The 17029-nt window shown below is 43.6% G+C and overlaps 4 protein-coding genes across 9 annotated transcripts; 3 read left to right on the top strand and 1 right to left on the bottom strand.

Annotated features, from left to right (window-relative positions):
* The first annotated feature begins 7304 nt into the window (after positions 1 to 7304).
* FoxL1 (Forkhead box L1) lies at positions 7305 to 9706 on the top strand. Of its 2 annotated transcripts, none has more exons than NM_001259680.2 (3): positions 7305 to 7891; positions 8824 to 9079; positions 9136 to 9706. In NM_001259680.2, exons 1-3 carry the CDS (start codon positions 7521 to 7523, stop codon positions 9604 to 9606), a joined length of 1098 nt encoding a protein of 365 aa, NP_001246609.1. In that variant the 5' UTR covers positions 7305 to 7520; the 3' UTR covers positions 9607 to 9706. The 2 variants fall into 2 exon arrangements, with proteins under 2 accessions (NP_001246609.1, NP_523912.1); NM_079188.3 differs by having other exon boundaries at positions 7347 to 7891.
* Positions 9707 to 9883: 177 nt separating this feature from the next.
* Mul1 (Mitochondrial E3 ubiquitin protein ligase 1) lies at positions 9884 to 11928 on the top strand. Of its 2 annotated transcripts, none has more exons than NM_001316436.1 (4): positions 9884 to 10066; positions 10131 to 10714; positions 10773 to 10980; positions 11248 to 11928. In NM_001316436.1, the coding sequence occupies exons 1-4, from the start codon at positions 9962 to 9964 to the stop codon at positions 11365 to 11367; spliced, it is 1017 nt and encodes a 338-aa protein (NP_001303365.1). In that variant the 5' UTR covers positions 9884 to 9961; the 3' UTR covers positions 11368 to 11928. The 2 variants fall into 2 exon arrangements, with proteins under 2 accessions (NP_001303365.1, NP_647847.1); NM_139590.4 differs by having other exon boundaries at positions 11248 to 11485.
* On the bottom strand, positions 11127 to 14438 carry CG11594 (uncharacterized protein). 4 transcript variants are annotated; one of them, NM_168047.2, is made up of 6 exons: positions 14274 to 14438; positions 13372 to 13596; positions 12117 to 13133; positions 11980 to 12054; positions 11703 to 11921; positions 11401 to 11643 (listed from the first exon to the last, which is right to left on the bottom strand). In NM_168047.2, the coding sequence occupies exons 2-6, from the start codon at positions 13555 to 13557 to the stop codon at positions 11494 to 11496; spliced, it is 1647 nt and encodes a 548-aa protein (NP_728919.1). In that variant the 5' UTR covers positions 13558 to 13596; positions 14274 to 14438; the 3' UTR covers positions 11401 to 11493. The 4 variants fall into 4 exon arrangements, with proteins under 4 accessions (NP_728918.1, NP_728919.1, NP_001261391.1 ...); NM_001274462.1 differs by having other exon boundaries at positions 14095 to 14438; NM_168046.3 differs by having other exon boundaries at positions 11127 to 11643; positions 13372 to 14438.
* Positions 14439 to 15195: 757 nt separating this feature from the next.
* On the top strand, positions 15196 to 17027 carry Gr64a (Gustatory receptor 64a; the record flags this gene model as incomplete). The annotated part of the gene is made up of 7 exons (NM_168048.2): positions 15196 to 15391; positions 15448 to 15639; positions 15702 to 15896; positions 15948 to 16114; positions 16170 to 16447; positions 16498 to 16750; positions 16821 to 17027. The coding sequence occupies 7 exons, from the start codon at positions 15196 to 15198 to the stop codon at positions 16908 to 16910; spliced, it is 1371 nt and encodes a 456-aa protein (NP_728920.1). The 3' UTR covers positions 16911 to 17027.
* Positions 17028 to 17029: the final 2 nt, after the last annotated feature.

The raw sequence follows: 17029 nt of genomic DNA on the forward strand, positions 1-17029 counted from the left end.
AAAAAAGAAAAGGAGCAGCCAAAAAACAACGCGGCAAACGAGCATCAGTAGCACGTTAATCAAAATGCTGGCGGGGAGCCGGGGGACAAAGTGTCCTGGCCGCCAGATATGGCCATCTTACGGGTATCCCGGCTAGGTATTCACCATGTACCGGTGGAGGCATCGAAGGCGAAGCGAAAATTTTAATGGCTCAATAAAAATGCCATTTGCACAGCGCTCTGCTGGCCCGCAGAAAGTTGGCTTTAAAGGCAATCGGCATGGCAAGGGCCAACCTGCGGCAGTCGAAAACAAAAGCCAAACAAGGCTTAACACATTTCCCCAAAATGTTTATCTAATCAGCGCAAAGTATCCTGACACCTGAGAAGAGCCAGGAACGACAGCAGCACGACAAAAAAAAAATGTGTTCAAAAAAGTGAATTTTAAAATAAGTTTCATTCGATTCTCAGCAGAGTTGGTAAACAAATACACAAAACTATCTTGAAAATGTGGAATGTATCTAAAAGATTGAGATGAATTCACTAAGAGGTCTAGGATTATTCATTCCTTCGAATGGCTTCTTAACATAAAGAACAACTAAGAAGTTTTCCCTCTTCAAAATGCAGTTTTCCACTATTAAGGATATTTTTCTCAGTGTATTGAAAAGCCAGGACTCTCGCCAGGAGGCAGCTGTCAGGGCATTAATCTGCAATTGCCGAAGATTTCCGCCTTCCAATCGAATCAAATGTAAATCAGGGGGACTTGGAGGCACGTTGGGAAAAGTGGAAAGTGGCGGCGGTGGGTGGAGGCCATTTTCTGGCTTTTCCACCGAACTAGTTGCACATCTCGGTGCCCTCACACGTATTTATTTCCTACGATTCTGGTTTTTCTTCAGTTTTCTTTTTTTTTCAAAAAGGGGCTGTTGCGTGGGCGGGGCATTTATTTTCGCCACCCATTTTGTTTGTGGTGCGCTTTATCAAACAGAAAATTTAAAAAACAAATAACAGCCGAAGAAAACAGCGGCAGTGGCGAGCAGCAACAACAAGAACAACAGACAGACGGTCTGCCATTAATTTTTTATTGGTTCTCCGAAATCCGATTCATGCCTTCTACAAAGATTTCTCAAACATTTAAAAGTGCGAAAAGATCAAAGCGAATTCCAACTTATTGTTCCCCCGATTTCGCGGCTTAGCCGCAGCGAAGAAATCCATAAATTCCCATTCGACCAGAAAGAAAGAAGGAACAAACTGACTTTCTAGTTTCCCTGATGATGTGGCATATTTGCTTGTAAACATTTGACGAGAGCCCAGTTTTCCACGACCACCCACACTTGCTGCGAAAACTCGGCCATGGAAAATTAAATCAGCCGCTCCTTTCTCCTTTTCGGTTTTCAGTTTTTCGTTTGCAGTTTTCCGTTTGCTGTTTTCAGTTTTCAGTTTCCAGTTTTCAGCTGCTGAGTTCTCGGCTACGTTCAAACTGATATTTTGCTGGCTCTGCCAAACCGCATATCAAACTGTCGACCATTTACCATTGGGTCTACAACGAGGTGCGGCCCGTGCCAAGTGGTTTTTGGCTGCCGTTGTTTTCATAACATTCGAAAGACCCCCTTTCTCCGCACTCAACCCACCCGGGCATACGTACTGCACGTACTTGCAGTACACATGGAGCAGGCTCCCCAACCAAACCCAAGTATCCCCCATCTGGGGAACTTTTGACGCCACTCTGTCTGCCGCGCCACGCCTTGACGGCCTGCATTCGAATAAAAAAAAAAAAAATATTCATACGTAGATGCCCTTTTTATTATGCACTCTACGCCAGCGGGTGCGAACAGTTTTGTGGTGAACTCTGGCATTTCCCGCTCCGGTTTTCCATCGCAGGCGACTAAAAAAGCTGCGAAGAAAAGCTGATACCGAATGGGGGTCAATACTAACTACTATTTGGCGCAAAGGTCGCTTGCAATTTGCAAACTTCTGGGAGTCGGTTTGTTTTGCTAAGTGAAATTTATTCTCCCTCGCGGTATCTTCGCCAGCTTTAAGTCAATAGAAAAATGCTTGAGGAAATTGATACCGCTTCGAAAGTTTCGCAAAACTTTGACTCACTTTAAACAACGTTTACTCAAACTTAATGTATCATAACTTTTGGGGAAACGCCCTCAAAAGCTTCTAGTTTTGGTAACTTTAGATCAAATTTTATTTTATTTAGATTAAAATCACAATATATAGATTTCGATCTTTAACCACTTATGGAGTCTTGTTTTCACTAACACCCCTTTAAGTGCTGTTCTTAACCGCTCAAATTAAAAGTTTCGGACTGGTGACAGCGGTTAGAGCCTTGGTCTTATCAGTTTAGGCCAAGTTCCGCCTCCAAATTGAATCTGCCGTGGGAAGTGAGTGCTCCTCGTGCTCGGCCCTCCGATCGCCTGGAGGGTATAGAAAGTTCGATGTGGCAACAAGTGCCGCCGCATCGCTGCCATACATATCCCCAATTGCGGGGAGTGGGGTGGGGGGGAGGGTGTTTAGTACCCGGCGACTTTCCGGGGGCAGGGGCAACCAGCTCCGCTTGTTTACACGTGCCTTTGTTGCTCCGTTGCTGACGCGATGCGTGTGTTCCGGACTCCGGTCTCCGTTCTCCGTACTCCGAATACGGAATAGGTTCATGGGTAAAGGGGTGTGGGAAAGCCAGGAGTGAGTGCGGTATATGAGCACCGCATGAAGTTTTGCCTACTTGTATTTACATACAAACAAGTGCTGCAGCAGCAGCAGCAACAGCACGGGGGAATTTTCCAGCCCACCTCCCCCTTTGTTGGCTGACTTTCCCATGAAAAATAAACAAGCGTTTGGCTCCGACAGTCGCCAAGAAGTCTGCGACGGGCCATGGATTTTGCTGTTGCTCTCCAACTCACCTGGCTGCCCCACAAGGTGGCAGCAGTGTGTTGCAAGGTGCACTGTGAAAAACGGGGGCTGTTTGGCTATGTTAACAATGAATGCCTCTTCGAAACTCTATACGTTTGTGAATCGCCCCAATGAAATATAAACTAACCCAACTTTAAATTGCTCTCGTTTCTCGCAGTGCAGGTCCTTGGGGAGTTGTCAGGATGTTGCCACTGCCTGTATTTTAATAATGCATCGAAATGAAAGTGGCTGTCAACTGGAGATTTGACAGCTGCTTTATGCCGGCGACAAGGATCGATGATGGAATCGCAATAGAAGGTAATAATGCCCATTGGCATCCTGTCAGGTGCGTAGACAGACTTGCCACAGATTATTTCACTTAGCTCCCTGGATAATGTGAGATAATTAGGCGGTGGACTGGAGAGAGGTGAGTGGAATGGAGTCCACGGAATCGGCGGCTCATTAGCACATGGCACTCGAGGAATACCCCGTGGTAGTCCACACTTACTCATAAATGCCATAGATCTTTTCGGGGGCCACCAGCTGGCCCACTTGATGGCATAAACAGATTGCATGGGGCTCGCTTTGAAGTGCGAATTACCCGCGGGGTCAACCGCAACATGCATGTACGTATGTACATATATACCTCTTTATAACTGAACAACAGGGCCGTGAAAATGGAAAAGTTGGGGGAAAATGGATGAAAATGGGGGAAAGATGGGGCTTCGGTTTCGCTTTTGGCCGTAATACATCTTGGAAATCTGTTTAATGGGCCGCACGGCCACTTGAGAGGCTTTTTGAAGCTGTTGCTATTTTAATGTGGTCGATATTCTAAATTTAAACAAATAAACAAACATCCATTGCGCTGCTGTTGAAAGTTTATTGTTGTTAAACCTGTGCAGCAAAACTGTTTGATATTCCTTTACGTTTGCCCGGTTGAGTAGCCGATAATTTGGCACTTAAAACGTGCGAAATTCATTCACATTTCCATTTCCACTTGATTCATTTTGGCCGGGAAACCAATCAATGTGAGTGCTTGGTTTATGTTTTTTTGTTTTCCACACCCCGCCTCACCAAAAACATCCGCCCAGCTTGGCTTTTCCGACCGACTCCAGCCACCTCAATCCGCCTAGAAAATCGAAGAAAACTTTTCCTGCGGCTGGAAATCAATATGAGTAATACGAAATAATAATCCACGAGATTCCCGTGGTTTGGGGGCCACTCGAAAGCCAGCCATTCTCGATTTGTGTATAGATTGCTCTTTTTGAAGATGCCAAATAGCTGCGAAGGCGAAGTTATCACTCAATTTATAGGTTTTTCAAGTGCAAATGAGGTGCTGTCAGGCGGGAAATGCTACAAATGATTCGAGTTATTCGAGTGAATTAAAGTTGGGCAATTTGTAATCTCATATTTTAGATACAATTAATTCTTGTTTTCTCAAACATATATATAAATTCTTGGTTATTTAAAGATTTCAAAGAATATTTACCTTTTAACTCCTTCAGCGAACATTAAAAAAAAAAAACCAAGAAACCGCCCAAGTCTGCAAAACACAAATCAATTGCAGTTGCCAACAAACTCAATGGCTAAATAAATTATGGTTTTCGCTTACCGCTATCGACTTCAAACCCGCCATTAATTAACACCAACCCTTTTGGCCAAGGAGCTGAATCGAAATGGCCGCGATTACTCGAGTGTCCAACACCTGTTACCAACAAATAAGGAGCGCAGGGTGGAGTAAACTACCGCCGTCACAGGTCAACAACCAGTTTATTGCTCACGCATTTCATTTCAGAAATCTTCTGGCGTTCCGAAAGTCATCATTATCATCGAGGATGCTGGCAGAGATTGGTGGAAGGGGATGCTGGAGATGGAGCTGGAGCTGTAGCTGGAGCTGTAGCTGGTGCCATGCAACTAGTGTCAAGAATCGCATAAATTTCCGATTCCGGGACGCCGAGTGTGCCATTTAATGGCCGGCAAAGGTCACGTTCACACCGCCGTAATGGCTAATGGGCAAAGAGCGGGTCCTGACAATTCAGGTAATGTGGATAATTTGCTGTCAATGATGTGGAACGAAGGGGCCCGGCTCTCTCTGCGGTCCTCGCTATTTGTTGTCAAACAACACGGCAGCGGCATCATCTCGGCATCTACTCCTCTTAATAGTCCGTGCTGCATTTTACGGCGACTATAAATAGGTTCTACTAGATGTTAATGCCTTCCAATAAACGCAGGCTCATGGGGCATGTGGCATGCGGCATGGGGCACCCCATCGATTTTTGACAAATCACCGCTTGTCGAGCACAGCCACAAATCCATGCTGATCGATGATTTGTTGTCTTTGATCTCGGGAGCAAGCCACAGTGGTGTCGAGTGATTAAATCAAATTTTGACAAGGTGTCGACTGGCGGCACTCCGAGTGTATTTGCCGCAAAGTGTGCCTGAAGTTGAAAATCTTACAGTGGAGCTTCATAAACAGGCACTGTACGGGGAGTACCCAAGTACCTAAGTTTGGCTAACAATCTTAACACAGCGGATTTGAAGTAACTAAACTTTGAGTATCTTAACATGCAAAAGAGTCGAGCGATGTAACATGTCGCTTTCTCTCGAGGCTCTACTGTAATGTATCTCAGCTAAATGCAAGCAGTTCACAGCATAAATCAAGCGATGACAACGTGAACAACAACACCGGTAGTCACGCACTAAACTATAACTATAACTACGCGATTACACACAGCGATTAAGTTGCGGTTGGGGAGCTGCGCTGCGACTAAATAAACAGGATCCGAGGCGTTTTATGGCTTAGTGCGAGGGATATGTCAAAAAAGATGCGGTGAAATGCATAGGAAAACATAGTTTCACAACGAAAAACATCGATCGGTGTTCGAAGACGAAATCAGACCAAACCGAGCTGGGCCATAAAAAACAATATTTGTTTCCAATACTATTCCCAGCATAGGTCTAAAAATAAGCAAGCTAAACACGCAGGGCAGCGACATCTTCGAGAGAATCGGAGGACCATGGGCCATAGGATAACCCATTGTTTTATGACCCATTCTCACCAGCGGTAAGCGATCGTAAAATTTGAATAAATCGGGAGAGAGCGTGAAGAATCCTTTGTGGCATTGGCATCATCCACACATGTGAACTTCAATTGCTTCGGGCATTTTGGATTTTCAGTTCTTCGATTTGCGTTCAATGTTTTTATTTCTTTCAAATGATCTCTGCTTTCTACTTGAGAACGGAACGATCGTAAAAATCGAGCGTAGTCCTGTTTGAAATGTATACACAATTGTTTTACGACCTTTTAAGATATAGACCAAGACTTTCGGTTGCATTCGGAAAATTGCGTACTTGACTGCCGCGAGTTTACTCTCGCTTTCCTTCGTTCGCTCGGAAAAGTCGTAAAAATCGGAAGGCAACTGCCACGAGATAGCATGGGATGTCAAGGGACCAGATAATGCCGACTTCTGGCATTATCTTGCCAGCTGCTATCCGGTGGAATGTATAAACGGAGTGCTTCTTGGAATCGCTTTATTTAAATAATGTTTACAAACCAATTGAACTGACGAGTTATCAAAGCTCTTTAGTGAGTGCTATCAAGAGATTTGAAAGTTATAAAATGATTAAACATCTAAATGAACTTTTTCAAGCCAGAAAAAGGCTAAATTAGTGACTAACTCACGCAATGATTACATACATACATATGTAACCTATCATAATACTGCAGTATAATCTTTTTTAATAACTGGGACTAACGATGTACGCATGAGATCCTAGAAGCTTTACATTATTTCCAAAGATTTAAAAATTCCCTTTCAAGTGCCCGTAATTCAAGTGTAAACTTTGCTCGATTTTCATTTGTTGAAAAATCAAAATCTACATATTATTCAAAACACACTGGGACTCTCCCACACTCACTCACACATGGGGAAAAGGTCTTGACTCCGCCCATCGAGGAAAATACAGGCAAATGAGAATGGACATAAATAAACATGGAAAGAGTAGAGAACATATTTGTAGGAACGCCCCCTCAAAAGAGAGATCTGCCATATAACGGGTATATGCGAAAAAGATATAGTATAAGCAAGGATATTAATTAGTAATGATATAATCAATCTAAATCTAGTACTACAAAGTTAATAACTGAATACACTTAAATATTAACAACATCATCTTATTATATTATAACATAATAATCTCAAATATATTATACTTATTTCATATTTCAATTTATTCAATTTCTTCCTTAATAAAATTTAAATTTTTCAAGGAAAATTGTTTTCCCCTCTCTGAGAACTTACGCATGTGTGGATCTTTTGGTGAGGGTGTTTGCATATCCCTATATTTATAGACCAATGCGCTGCTCTCCCCCAAAAACACACACCCATAAGATTGGGATGAGGCATTACAAGTGATCTGCGTATCCGAGTTCATTCATTAGTCGATCGGACTTCTTGGCTGACGCAACACATGGTCCACAGTCGCGCTCGAATCGCCCACAAAATCGGAAGTAACAGCTAACCGGAAAACAGGACAAAAATCCTAAATATCTAACAAGTTAATGTGAAGTGATATTCGAAACAAAGTTCCCGAAAGATACATAAAGAGTATAAAAGAACTTTGAATCAAGTTACTGGGATTTCGTTTTGAAAAATGTTACCCTCTTGCTATGCCAATGGATCGATGCTGCCGGATAATGAGGAGCTGGTCAACTCCATGCTAGCGAATCCGGATTATCTCAGGACCCAGGTGTCACCCAATCCGCTGGCTCCAAGTGCCGTCGGAGGTGCGGGCATGGAGGGTCTGATGTGCGGATCGTTTTCACCGGCCTTCTACTACCAGGGCATCGATAGCTTTCTGGCCCTGCACAACAACATCTGGGGATTGCCTATATCCTTTCTGCACAACTCCCATCGACCGGAAAAGCCTCCTTTCTCCTACATTGCCCTCATCGCCATGGCCATCAGCAGTGCACCCAACCAGCGACTGACCCTCAGTGGAATCTACAAGTTTATCATGGATAAGTAAGTTAATTGAACAATACAAAAATACGAGATCTTTGATAGATCAATAAGTGAATTTAGTTTGTAAATCAGCAAATAAAATTTCCAATTTCTGTACATATATTCTACTAAAGCTCTTGTTTTTACAATCCTACAAAAATAAATGTTCCGCCTTGTCTTAAATCGAGGAAAATTTAGATGACATTCTTGGCTAAATCAAATGCCAAAATAAACAACCGCCACATTCCAAGTATCTGTACAAACCAAAGAAGTTTTTATCCCGAGAAGAAGTTTTTATCACGAAACTTTTGCCACAACTGGGATTAAGTCGGTGAAATATGGAGCATTAATCCAATTTCTTAATGTGAAAATATATAAATATCACGCAGATTACTTGGTAATTATCCATATGAAATGGTTTCATTTATTGGCTTAAATTTATTAGTCATATCTTTAACAAATATTAAAATATATATGTATATATTTCCTTTCCTGAATGAACAGAGTGCATAAAAAATGGCGGCCAGATATATAAAATAGATCGCAAGTAATTTGAAAAACAGGAAAATGAACAATGTGTTTGTAAACTAAATATTTCCGATTTCTTTATCAACATAAACAAATATTATTTTTATTGCTTTTTCAAATCGCTTGATTTAAACAAACCAGCGGAGGATATAGATATGGGCTAATAAGATGTGTATCAACAGCAAGTTTTTCAGATTGTAAAATGATTTTTATATATACAAATTCAGATATTCAAAGCTGTGAAATTCTGAAGTAAATAGTTTTGATAAACACGCATTCGATTTATATTTATAAAATATCTTTTCCATTGTTAATTTATTGAAAATAAAGTATATATGTTTACCCTTTCAAAATTTGATAAAAATGTCAAGGAAATATAGCTCCTAATTAATTAATTAATTGGATAATATCCAATTATTTTTTAGATTCCCATATTACAGGGAGAACAAGCAGGGCTGGCAGAACTCCATTCGCCACAATCTGTCCCTCAACGACTGCTTCGTGAAGATTCCGCGGGACAAGAACACAATCGAGGATAACGACAGTGCTGGGAAGGGAAGCTACTGGATGCTGGACTCATCGGCATCGGACATGTTCGAACAGGGAAACTACCGCCGGAGGAGAACGCGCAGGCAGAGGCACTGTGGCCATCCAAATCGCTACGAGAGGGAATCGGGAAAGGTATAATGCACATCTAAAAACTCATAAACAAATCGAATAAATGAATTTATCTGCAGGATTCAAATGATGGCAACAGTAGTGCAGCAGAGATTCGCTCGCCCAGCGAACCGCTGAGTGACTTCGATATCTTCTGCAACGAGCGGCCCAATTACTCCGACAGGATTACGGATCTGCACAGGCAGTACTTGTCCGTATCCCTGGGCTTCAACAGTCTGTTCAACAACGAGGCCCGCGGACTCCGACCACTGCCCGAGATCAGGGAATGCCCAGACGATGTGGACGCCTCGTCCAGTTCCAGCAAAGCAATGCAAAGTTCCATGGAACTGCACGAGGAGCTACATTCGCCGAGCGCCTTTACTCCTCCTCTCAATCGACGGGAAACCTCGTCATCGGGTGCACCTGTCCTTGCCGAAGCTTTTAATGGCATCAAGGATGTGGTGGATGCACCTGGGAGCAGTCCAGTGGCCAGCAGCAACCGATCAAAGACCACGCTGTTTACCATCGACAATATCATTGGCAAGCCATAAGCAATGCACCTCTTTTGGCTTAATTATCTTAATTTAGTGATAAATATTCTTGCATAAAATACATAAAAGTGATGGAGTTTTAAAATATAGATTGGTTTGCATTGGCCGTTTTCTAATTGCAAATTGAGAATTGAATTGAATTAAGCTAACTTCTTTTTGGCGGTAAATTTCAAATATGAAAGTAGTATTTTAGAGTGACCCTGCACTCTATGGCATATACTAATACGTTGAACTAGTTCCATTCAACAGGGTGAATATTTAGTATTTGTAGCCGTTACGAGCAGCGGGAAACACAGCAACACTGAGTAAACATATGTTTTTGTAGCGTAATATAAATAAAATAGCATAACACAAAATGGAATTTTTACACGAATCCGTTGCACTGGGCGTGGATCTGCTAATACTTGGCCTGTGTGCGCGCGAGTACGTGCACTACAAGCGAACTGCCAAGGTGCTGAAGGTGCGTATAGAAATACTAATGCACGTAATAAGTGGCGTTTATTGAGTGAACTGCTGCTTTTCAGGCGGCACCACAATACAACATCGATGGAGACCTAAAATCGGTGGTGGAGCGGCAGCGCGACAAGAAGATACCATATGCGGTAATCCGGGGCACAGTGACGCCCATCGGGGTGCCACTGAGGAGCTCCCTGGTGCCCAGTGTGAGTGGAGTGCTGCAGATTGTGAAGCTGCATGAGCACAGGGTAACGCGCGGATTCGCCGGCTTCTGGACGGAACAACACAAGTTGCTGCACGAATCCGCCAACGAGATGCCCTTCGAGTTGCGTAACCAGAGCCATGGTGTGGAGATTGTGGACGCCTTGAGTGCCGCCGTCTTGGACGTGGACGTGGTCTACGACAACTACGAGCCCTCCAATCTGTCCCTCTTCGACCATGTGTTTGGTTTCTTCTCTGGCGTCCGTCAGAGGGGATTGCAAACGACGGAGGAGGTGCTCAGAGAAGGCAGCTTCCTGACCGCTATTGGTGAACTGGAGTTGGATGGCGATACTCTGCGCATGCAGCCCTCCAATGAGGGACCGCTCTTCCTGACCACTGCCACCAAGTCCACGCTTATTAAGCGGTTCGAAGATGCCAAGACAACGACGATGTGGGTGGTGCTTACTCTGGGTGTATACTCTTAATACTTTCTACTTAATCCCTTCTAGACTCAAGCTGGTTGTGTGCAGCACCATCTCTGCCATCCTGGTTGCCTTCATTGCCAAGAAACTCTACCGAAAACGAAAGCAGGAGCGGGAGGAGGCCAAAATTCGCGAACGCCTGGATACGGAGCGTCGGGAGCGGAGGGCGAGGAGTCGTCCTCACACTCTGTCCCAGGATCAACTCTGCGTGGTGTGCTCCACCAATCCCAAGGAGGTGAATATAACCCTTGCATTCCTATTGCGAATTTACATAATTCTATCCTCTGAGAATCCGTATCTTGAAATTTAATTATTCTACTTGTATTGATATTTAATGAGTTTACCAAAATTAAGATAAGGGAAATATAATTTTTAATGCTTAGATAATAAGACCCATTGCAGTAAAGTTTTTACAATACCATGACCATAAACCCTAAATATAAGTGATGTAATGTTTATATGATTACTGCCATTATTAAACACGTCCCTTTTTTTCTTCTAGATTATCCTACTGCCATGTGGTCATGTGTGTCTCTGCGAGGACTGTGCCCAGAAAATCTCCGTCACCTGCCCCGTGTGTCGTGGTAGCATCGTCTCCAAGGCAGCCGCCTTCATCGCCTAGGAACCAACGAAGATGCCAACAAGATCACCTTGTACCTGTGTGCGCCAAACTTTTTATTTGTTACAATGCTCATGTACGGCATTTATTTAAAATTATTGAAAGTCTTGACATCGGAATGAAAAAAAATCACTTTGTGTCTGCCTGCATAATGCGCCTGTACTGTCGTTGGTTCTCCAGCAGCTGCAGGAACACCTTGTACTTGCGATTGTGGAACTCAAGCGTTTCCGCGTTCGGCTTCACCAGCTGGCCAGTGCCACCCATGGATTTCGAGGCGCTCTAAGAGCACAACGAGTAGTTTATAAACCAGTTAGATATTTAGATATTCTTAAGCTCACCTCCAAGCTGTCGAAGTGGCCGGAGGCAGCGGCTCCCAAGGCAGCAGCGCCCACCAGAACCATTTCCTGTTCATCCGGAATCAGTGCGGGCAGATTGCAAATGTCCGCATGACATTGTACGTACAGAGGATTCTTGGCCAATCCCCCGCAGAAAAGTAGCGTTTGAAAGGGAGCTCTACCGTACTGGTAAAGGTTTTCAATAATGTGACGTGTGCCGTACTGAAGTAATAACGAATAAATATCAAGTTTACAATTAAATTATAAGGATACCACTTACAGCCAGAGCTTGGACGAACGCCAAGTATTTGATGGCCAGAGATTCAGTTCCTCGCGTCATGTCCAGTCCAGTAATCTGAAAGCAATCATTTCCCATTTCAATAATAAAAAGAAGATCTATTTAGATGTAGTACTTACCACTCCTCGCAGCGTGGGATCTGCGATGGGCGACCGATTGCCATGCAAGTCCGGCCAGACATGGACATCCTGGGTGAGACAGCCCACCTGGCTTAATCCTCGAGCTGCTGCCAGTTCCGGCAGCAACTTATTAAGATGCTGGTAGATAAACTTATCCTCTCCCAATTGGGATTTCAGTTCGGCGTAGGATTCATGCGACTTGAGGACGTGATCTAGGAGATGTCCTGCGATGCTCTGACCACCCTCGTTTAGGAAGTAGCCGGGAATAATGGCATCCTGATAGGGACCCCAAACACCTTGTGCGAAGCATGCCTTCCGGGTGATGCTCATGTGGCAGGTGGATGTACCGGCAATCAGAGCCATTTTACCCTGGACATCGTCGGCACCCTTGGACTCCTTTGAGCGGCATCCAAACATTCCCAAGGCGCCAGCATGGGCATCGATTAGGGAGGTGCTCACCACAGTGCCGGCGGATAAGCCCAGTTCCCCAGCAGCCTTGGCCGTGAGTCCTTTGCCCACCGTTCGGCCAGGCGGCTGGACATCACTGCCCAATTTCTCGAAGTTATTCTGTGTCAACTCCTCCAAGTCCGCCTGCTTCAGGAACTCCTTGTTCCAACTGCCATTCGCTGCATCGTAGTTCCACTTGCACACCACCGAGCAAAGTGATCGGGTGTCCACTCCAGTGGCTCGCCAGGTCAGAAAGTCGGGCAGGTCAAAGACCCTCCAAATATTTCCAAAAGTCTGTGACAGATTCCTCTTCAGCCACAGCAATTTGGGAACCTCCATTTCCAGCGAAACCTGACCACCCACATATTTCAGCAGCGAGTGCTTGAAGGCATTGATCTCTTGGGTTTCCTGCTCGGCACGATGGTCCATCCAGAGGATTATGTTCTGCTCCGCCTCACCGGACTTGCTCACCGTCAGCGGCGATCCCTGGGGGCCCAGAACCACCAAGGAGCAGGTGGCATCGAAGCCAATGCCCTTGACTTTTGACTTATCGACGCCGCCAATGACTTTCTGTAAAATCGGCACTGGGTTAATCTAATCTTCGCGAGAAACGTCGCCGAACGACAGAGGTTATCGCACAGAGCAAATGGGGGAAGATCATTACTGGGTTTATAGACCCAAATTAAAGTCGTTAAATTATTATTTTTAGAGTCATTTCATTTTAAAAATTCTCAATGCATTTCGAAATATGAATATAATTAAATATAGTTAATGGTACTATTTTATGTATAAGAACAACTTTGCCTACCTTCACCACCTGGCAGATGGACTGCCATATATTATCGGATGACTGGTTGTAGTAGCCCGGCTCAGGATTCCACGTTTGGATCGTCTGCACCGCCTGCTCCAGGACACGCCCATCGCAGGCGACCAGGGCCGCCCTCGCACTGCCCGTGCCCACGTCCACGCCCACAAAAAACGGTCCGGATGACATTTCCAAGTCGCCGTCTCCGTCACAGACGCCTCTAATCACCTTGGCGGTCAAATAAATGTTATTGGCTCGATGCGAAAACCCAAACCCAATCCCAGACCAAAAGCGAAGCGAAGTCGTCGAGCGTCGGACGCGAACTGATAAGCAACCTGATATGCGAACGCCTAGAGACCCTGTACAGCTAGAAACTGTGTAAATTAACCCAAGTACCGGTTTCTAAAGATCTCATTTGATTACTTATAATTGAGTTACAGTTATGAAATATCTTAATTTGCCACAGAAGAAGTGAGATATTTATATTCTTAATTGTTATCGACAATTGTCAGAGGCAATAAATATAGAAAAATGATGATAAGCTTTTTTTATATCAATTATGGTTTATTTTTGGTATAATTTTTGATTTTCCAAACTCCACAGACGCACATGTATCTGCATCTGTATTGTATCGCTATGGTTTTGTATCTTTTGATTTTATTTAAACCACGATCGCAGTAACCCCGTATCTTTCAGGCACGTTTTTGTTTATATTTTTGCATTTACCGTAATTTGTGATTTGTGCTTGTTTATTTTCTTTAGCACAATAGTTCTGCTGCATCTTAAAAAGCTGAAGAGCATTTAATTTTAAAACAACTTAATTTTTAATACCGAAATTTTTTATTAGAAGCGCGCACACCTACTCGTTTAGAAATTAGAAACTTTTAGTTTTATAAAAGGCACACCTGATTGTTTTGAACAAACAATTATTCGAGCAGTATTTTGCTTTGCTTGTACATATGCGCAGGTTGTTTATCAGCGCAAACAAAAGCCGTCGAATGTTTTTGCTTTTATTTATTCCGACACCTGTCGCACAACCAGTCGCAACGAGCTGCTCTCATCCACTGCTCCAAAGCGCCCAGAGTGGATTCAATCCATCCCATCTATTTCCATATGATCACAAGTGTATTCAAATCTAACAGCGATTGTCTCTTAGCTGTTAAAATCAACTTCCTAATAGAAATGCCTTATGAAACACTAGTCAATTGTATTTATTAAATATTTTCTTGTAAATAAATAAGTATCTGATATTACATTAAAAATGTATGTCAAGGTTCTAAGGCTATTCGGAAGTGTAACATTTTAACAATACATTGATAAGAAAGATTTGTAAATAGCCAACGTATTATCTAAACTGGGCTCTTACCACATCGCTCGCCATATCAATCAATACTCGATTAACATCGGAGATAAGTAGCTATATTACTACTGCCCTACGTTCACTGCGGAAGCAAAAAAAAATATATATATATTATTCAGCCTAAAAGTGGACCAACTAAAACTTGAATAGAAATACAAAGTTTTGACCAAATCTGTGCTTATTTGTAACATTCTTTCTCACATGTATCTCGGCAGCTAATCGAAATGCAATCTGACGGATGCATCCGAATCCTTCGGTCTGCTGCTGCAGAGTGAACCCACTTTATTCCAATTCCCACAGAAGTGTCTCATAATTGTTGTTTACATCCTGGTACTAGCTTAGGTCCAAAGCCCCTAATTAGTGGCACTTCAGACGGGCACCATTGTGAAGGGCTCAACTCCACCCATGACAAGCTTTGGACATGTTGAAATTTCGCATTTCGTGTCAGTGCAAAAGGGACCAGCGTCATGAAAGGACCCAATCTGAATTTTCGAAAAACTCCGAGCAAGGATAATGGCGTTAAGCAGGTGGAGAGTTTGGCCAGGCCGGAAACGCCTCCACCGAAGTTTGTTGAGGATTCCAATCTGGAATTCAATGTCTTGGCCAGCGAAAAGTTGCCCAACTATACCAATTTGGATCTATTCCATAGAGCAGTGTTTCCATGTAAGATTAAACAATTATTACTAACGAATATTTAGAAATTATTTTCTCCGATTTAGTTATGTTTCTGGCCCAATGCGTCGCCATAATGCCGCTGGTGGGCATCCGGGAATCTAATCCTCGCCGGGTTCGATTTGCCTATAAATCAATTCCCATGTTCGTTACCCTGATCTTTATGATAGCCACATCGATATTGTTTTTGAGCATGTTCACCCACCTGCTAAAAATTGGCATTACAGCCAAGAATTTTGGTAAGAGCAGAGCGATGTCCTTTTCTAGCTGAAAGTTAACATGGGTATTTGTATCCATCCAGTGGGATTGGTGTTCTTCGGTTGTGTTTTGTCGGCCTATGTGGTCTTCATTCGCCTGGCCAAAAAATGGCCAGCAGTTGTTCGAATCTGGACGAGAACGGAAATACCTTTTACCAAGCCACCATATGAAATACCCAAAAGGAATCTTTCGCGACGCGTGCAATTGGCTGCCTTGGCCATCATTGGCTTGTCCTTAGGTGAGTTTGCAGTTTTGTCTTGTGGATATACTTCTTTCTACTCCCTTTTAGGCGAACATGCTCTGTACCAGGTATCTGCTATTCTAAGCTACACACGACGCATTCAGATGTGCGCCAATATAACCACTGTGCCCAGTTTTAATAACTACATGCAGACGAACTATGACTACGTATTCCAACTGCTACCTTACAGTCCCATTATCGCTGTTCTTATACTGGCAAGTAACTTTTACGTAAAATTACTTAATATATTCTTAAGAATCTATATCTTAGTTAATCAACGGAGCGTGCACTTTTGTGTGGAACTACATGGATCTGTTCATCATGATGATTAGCAAGGGCTTGTCCTACCGATTCGAGCAAATAACTACGCGAATTCGCAAATTGGAACACGAGGAGGTCTGTGAATCGGTGTTCATCCAAATCAGGGAGCACTACGTCAAGATGTGCGAGCTACTGGAGTTCGTGGATAGCGCCATGTCCAGTCTCATTCTACTTTCGTGTGTTAACAACCTGTACTTTGTGTGCTACCAACTGCTAAATGTCTTCAAGTGAGTAGCCAAGAAAATATTTGTTCTAATATTATAGTTATATTCCTTAGCAAACTACGTTGGCCCATCAACTACATATACTTCTGGTACTCCCTACTCTACCTCATTGGACGAACGGCCTTTGTATTCCTCACGGCGGCGGACATCAATGAGGAGTCCAAACGAGGTCTGGGAGTGCTCAGAAGAGTTTCCAGTCGTAGCTGGTGCGTCGAGGTGGAGCGCCTGATATTCCAGATGACCACACAGACAGTGGCACTTTCCGGCAAGAAGTTCTATTTCCTCACCCGACGACTGCTCTTTGGAGTGAGTAACCCCAAGTGCAGAAAAAATGAAGGTTTATGCTCACACCTCTGTGTTTCCCCCACCCCTCTAGATGGCTGGAACCATTGTCACCTACGAACTGGTCCTTTTGCAATTCGATGAACCCAATCGACGCAAAGGACTGCAGCCACTGTGCGCCTGATGGACAACAATAGCCACCAACACCATAACCATCCTCCCACTCCCCAAACATTTGTCATGTCAGCTGAATGTGACAGGCGCCACTATTAGTTTTAAATACTTAGTTGGTAAATCGTTTAA

This window comes from Drosophila melanogaster, chromosome 3L (genome assembly GCF_000001215.4).
Source record: "Drosophila melanogaster chromosome 3L".
Lineage (NCBI taxonomy): Eukaryota > Metazoa > Arthropoda > Insecta > Diptera > Drosophilidae > Drosophila > Drosophila melanogaster.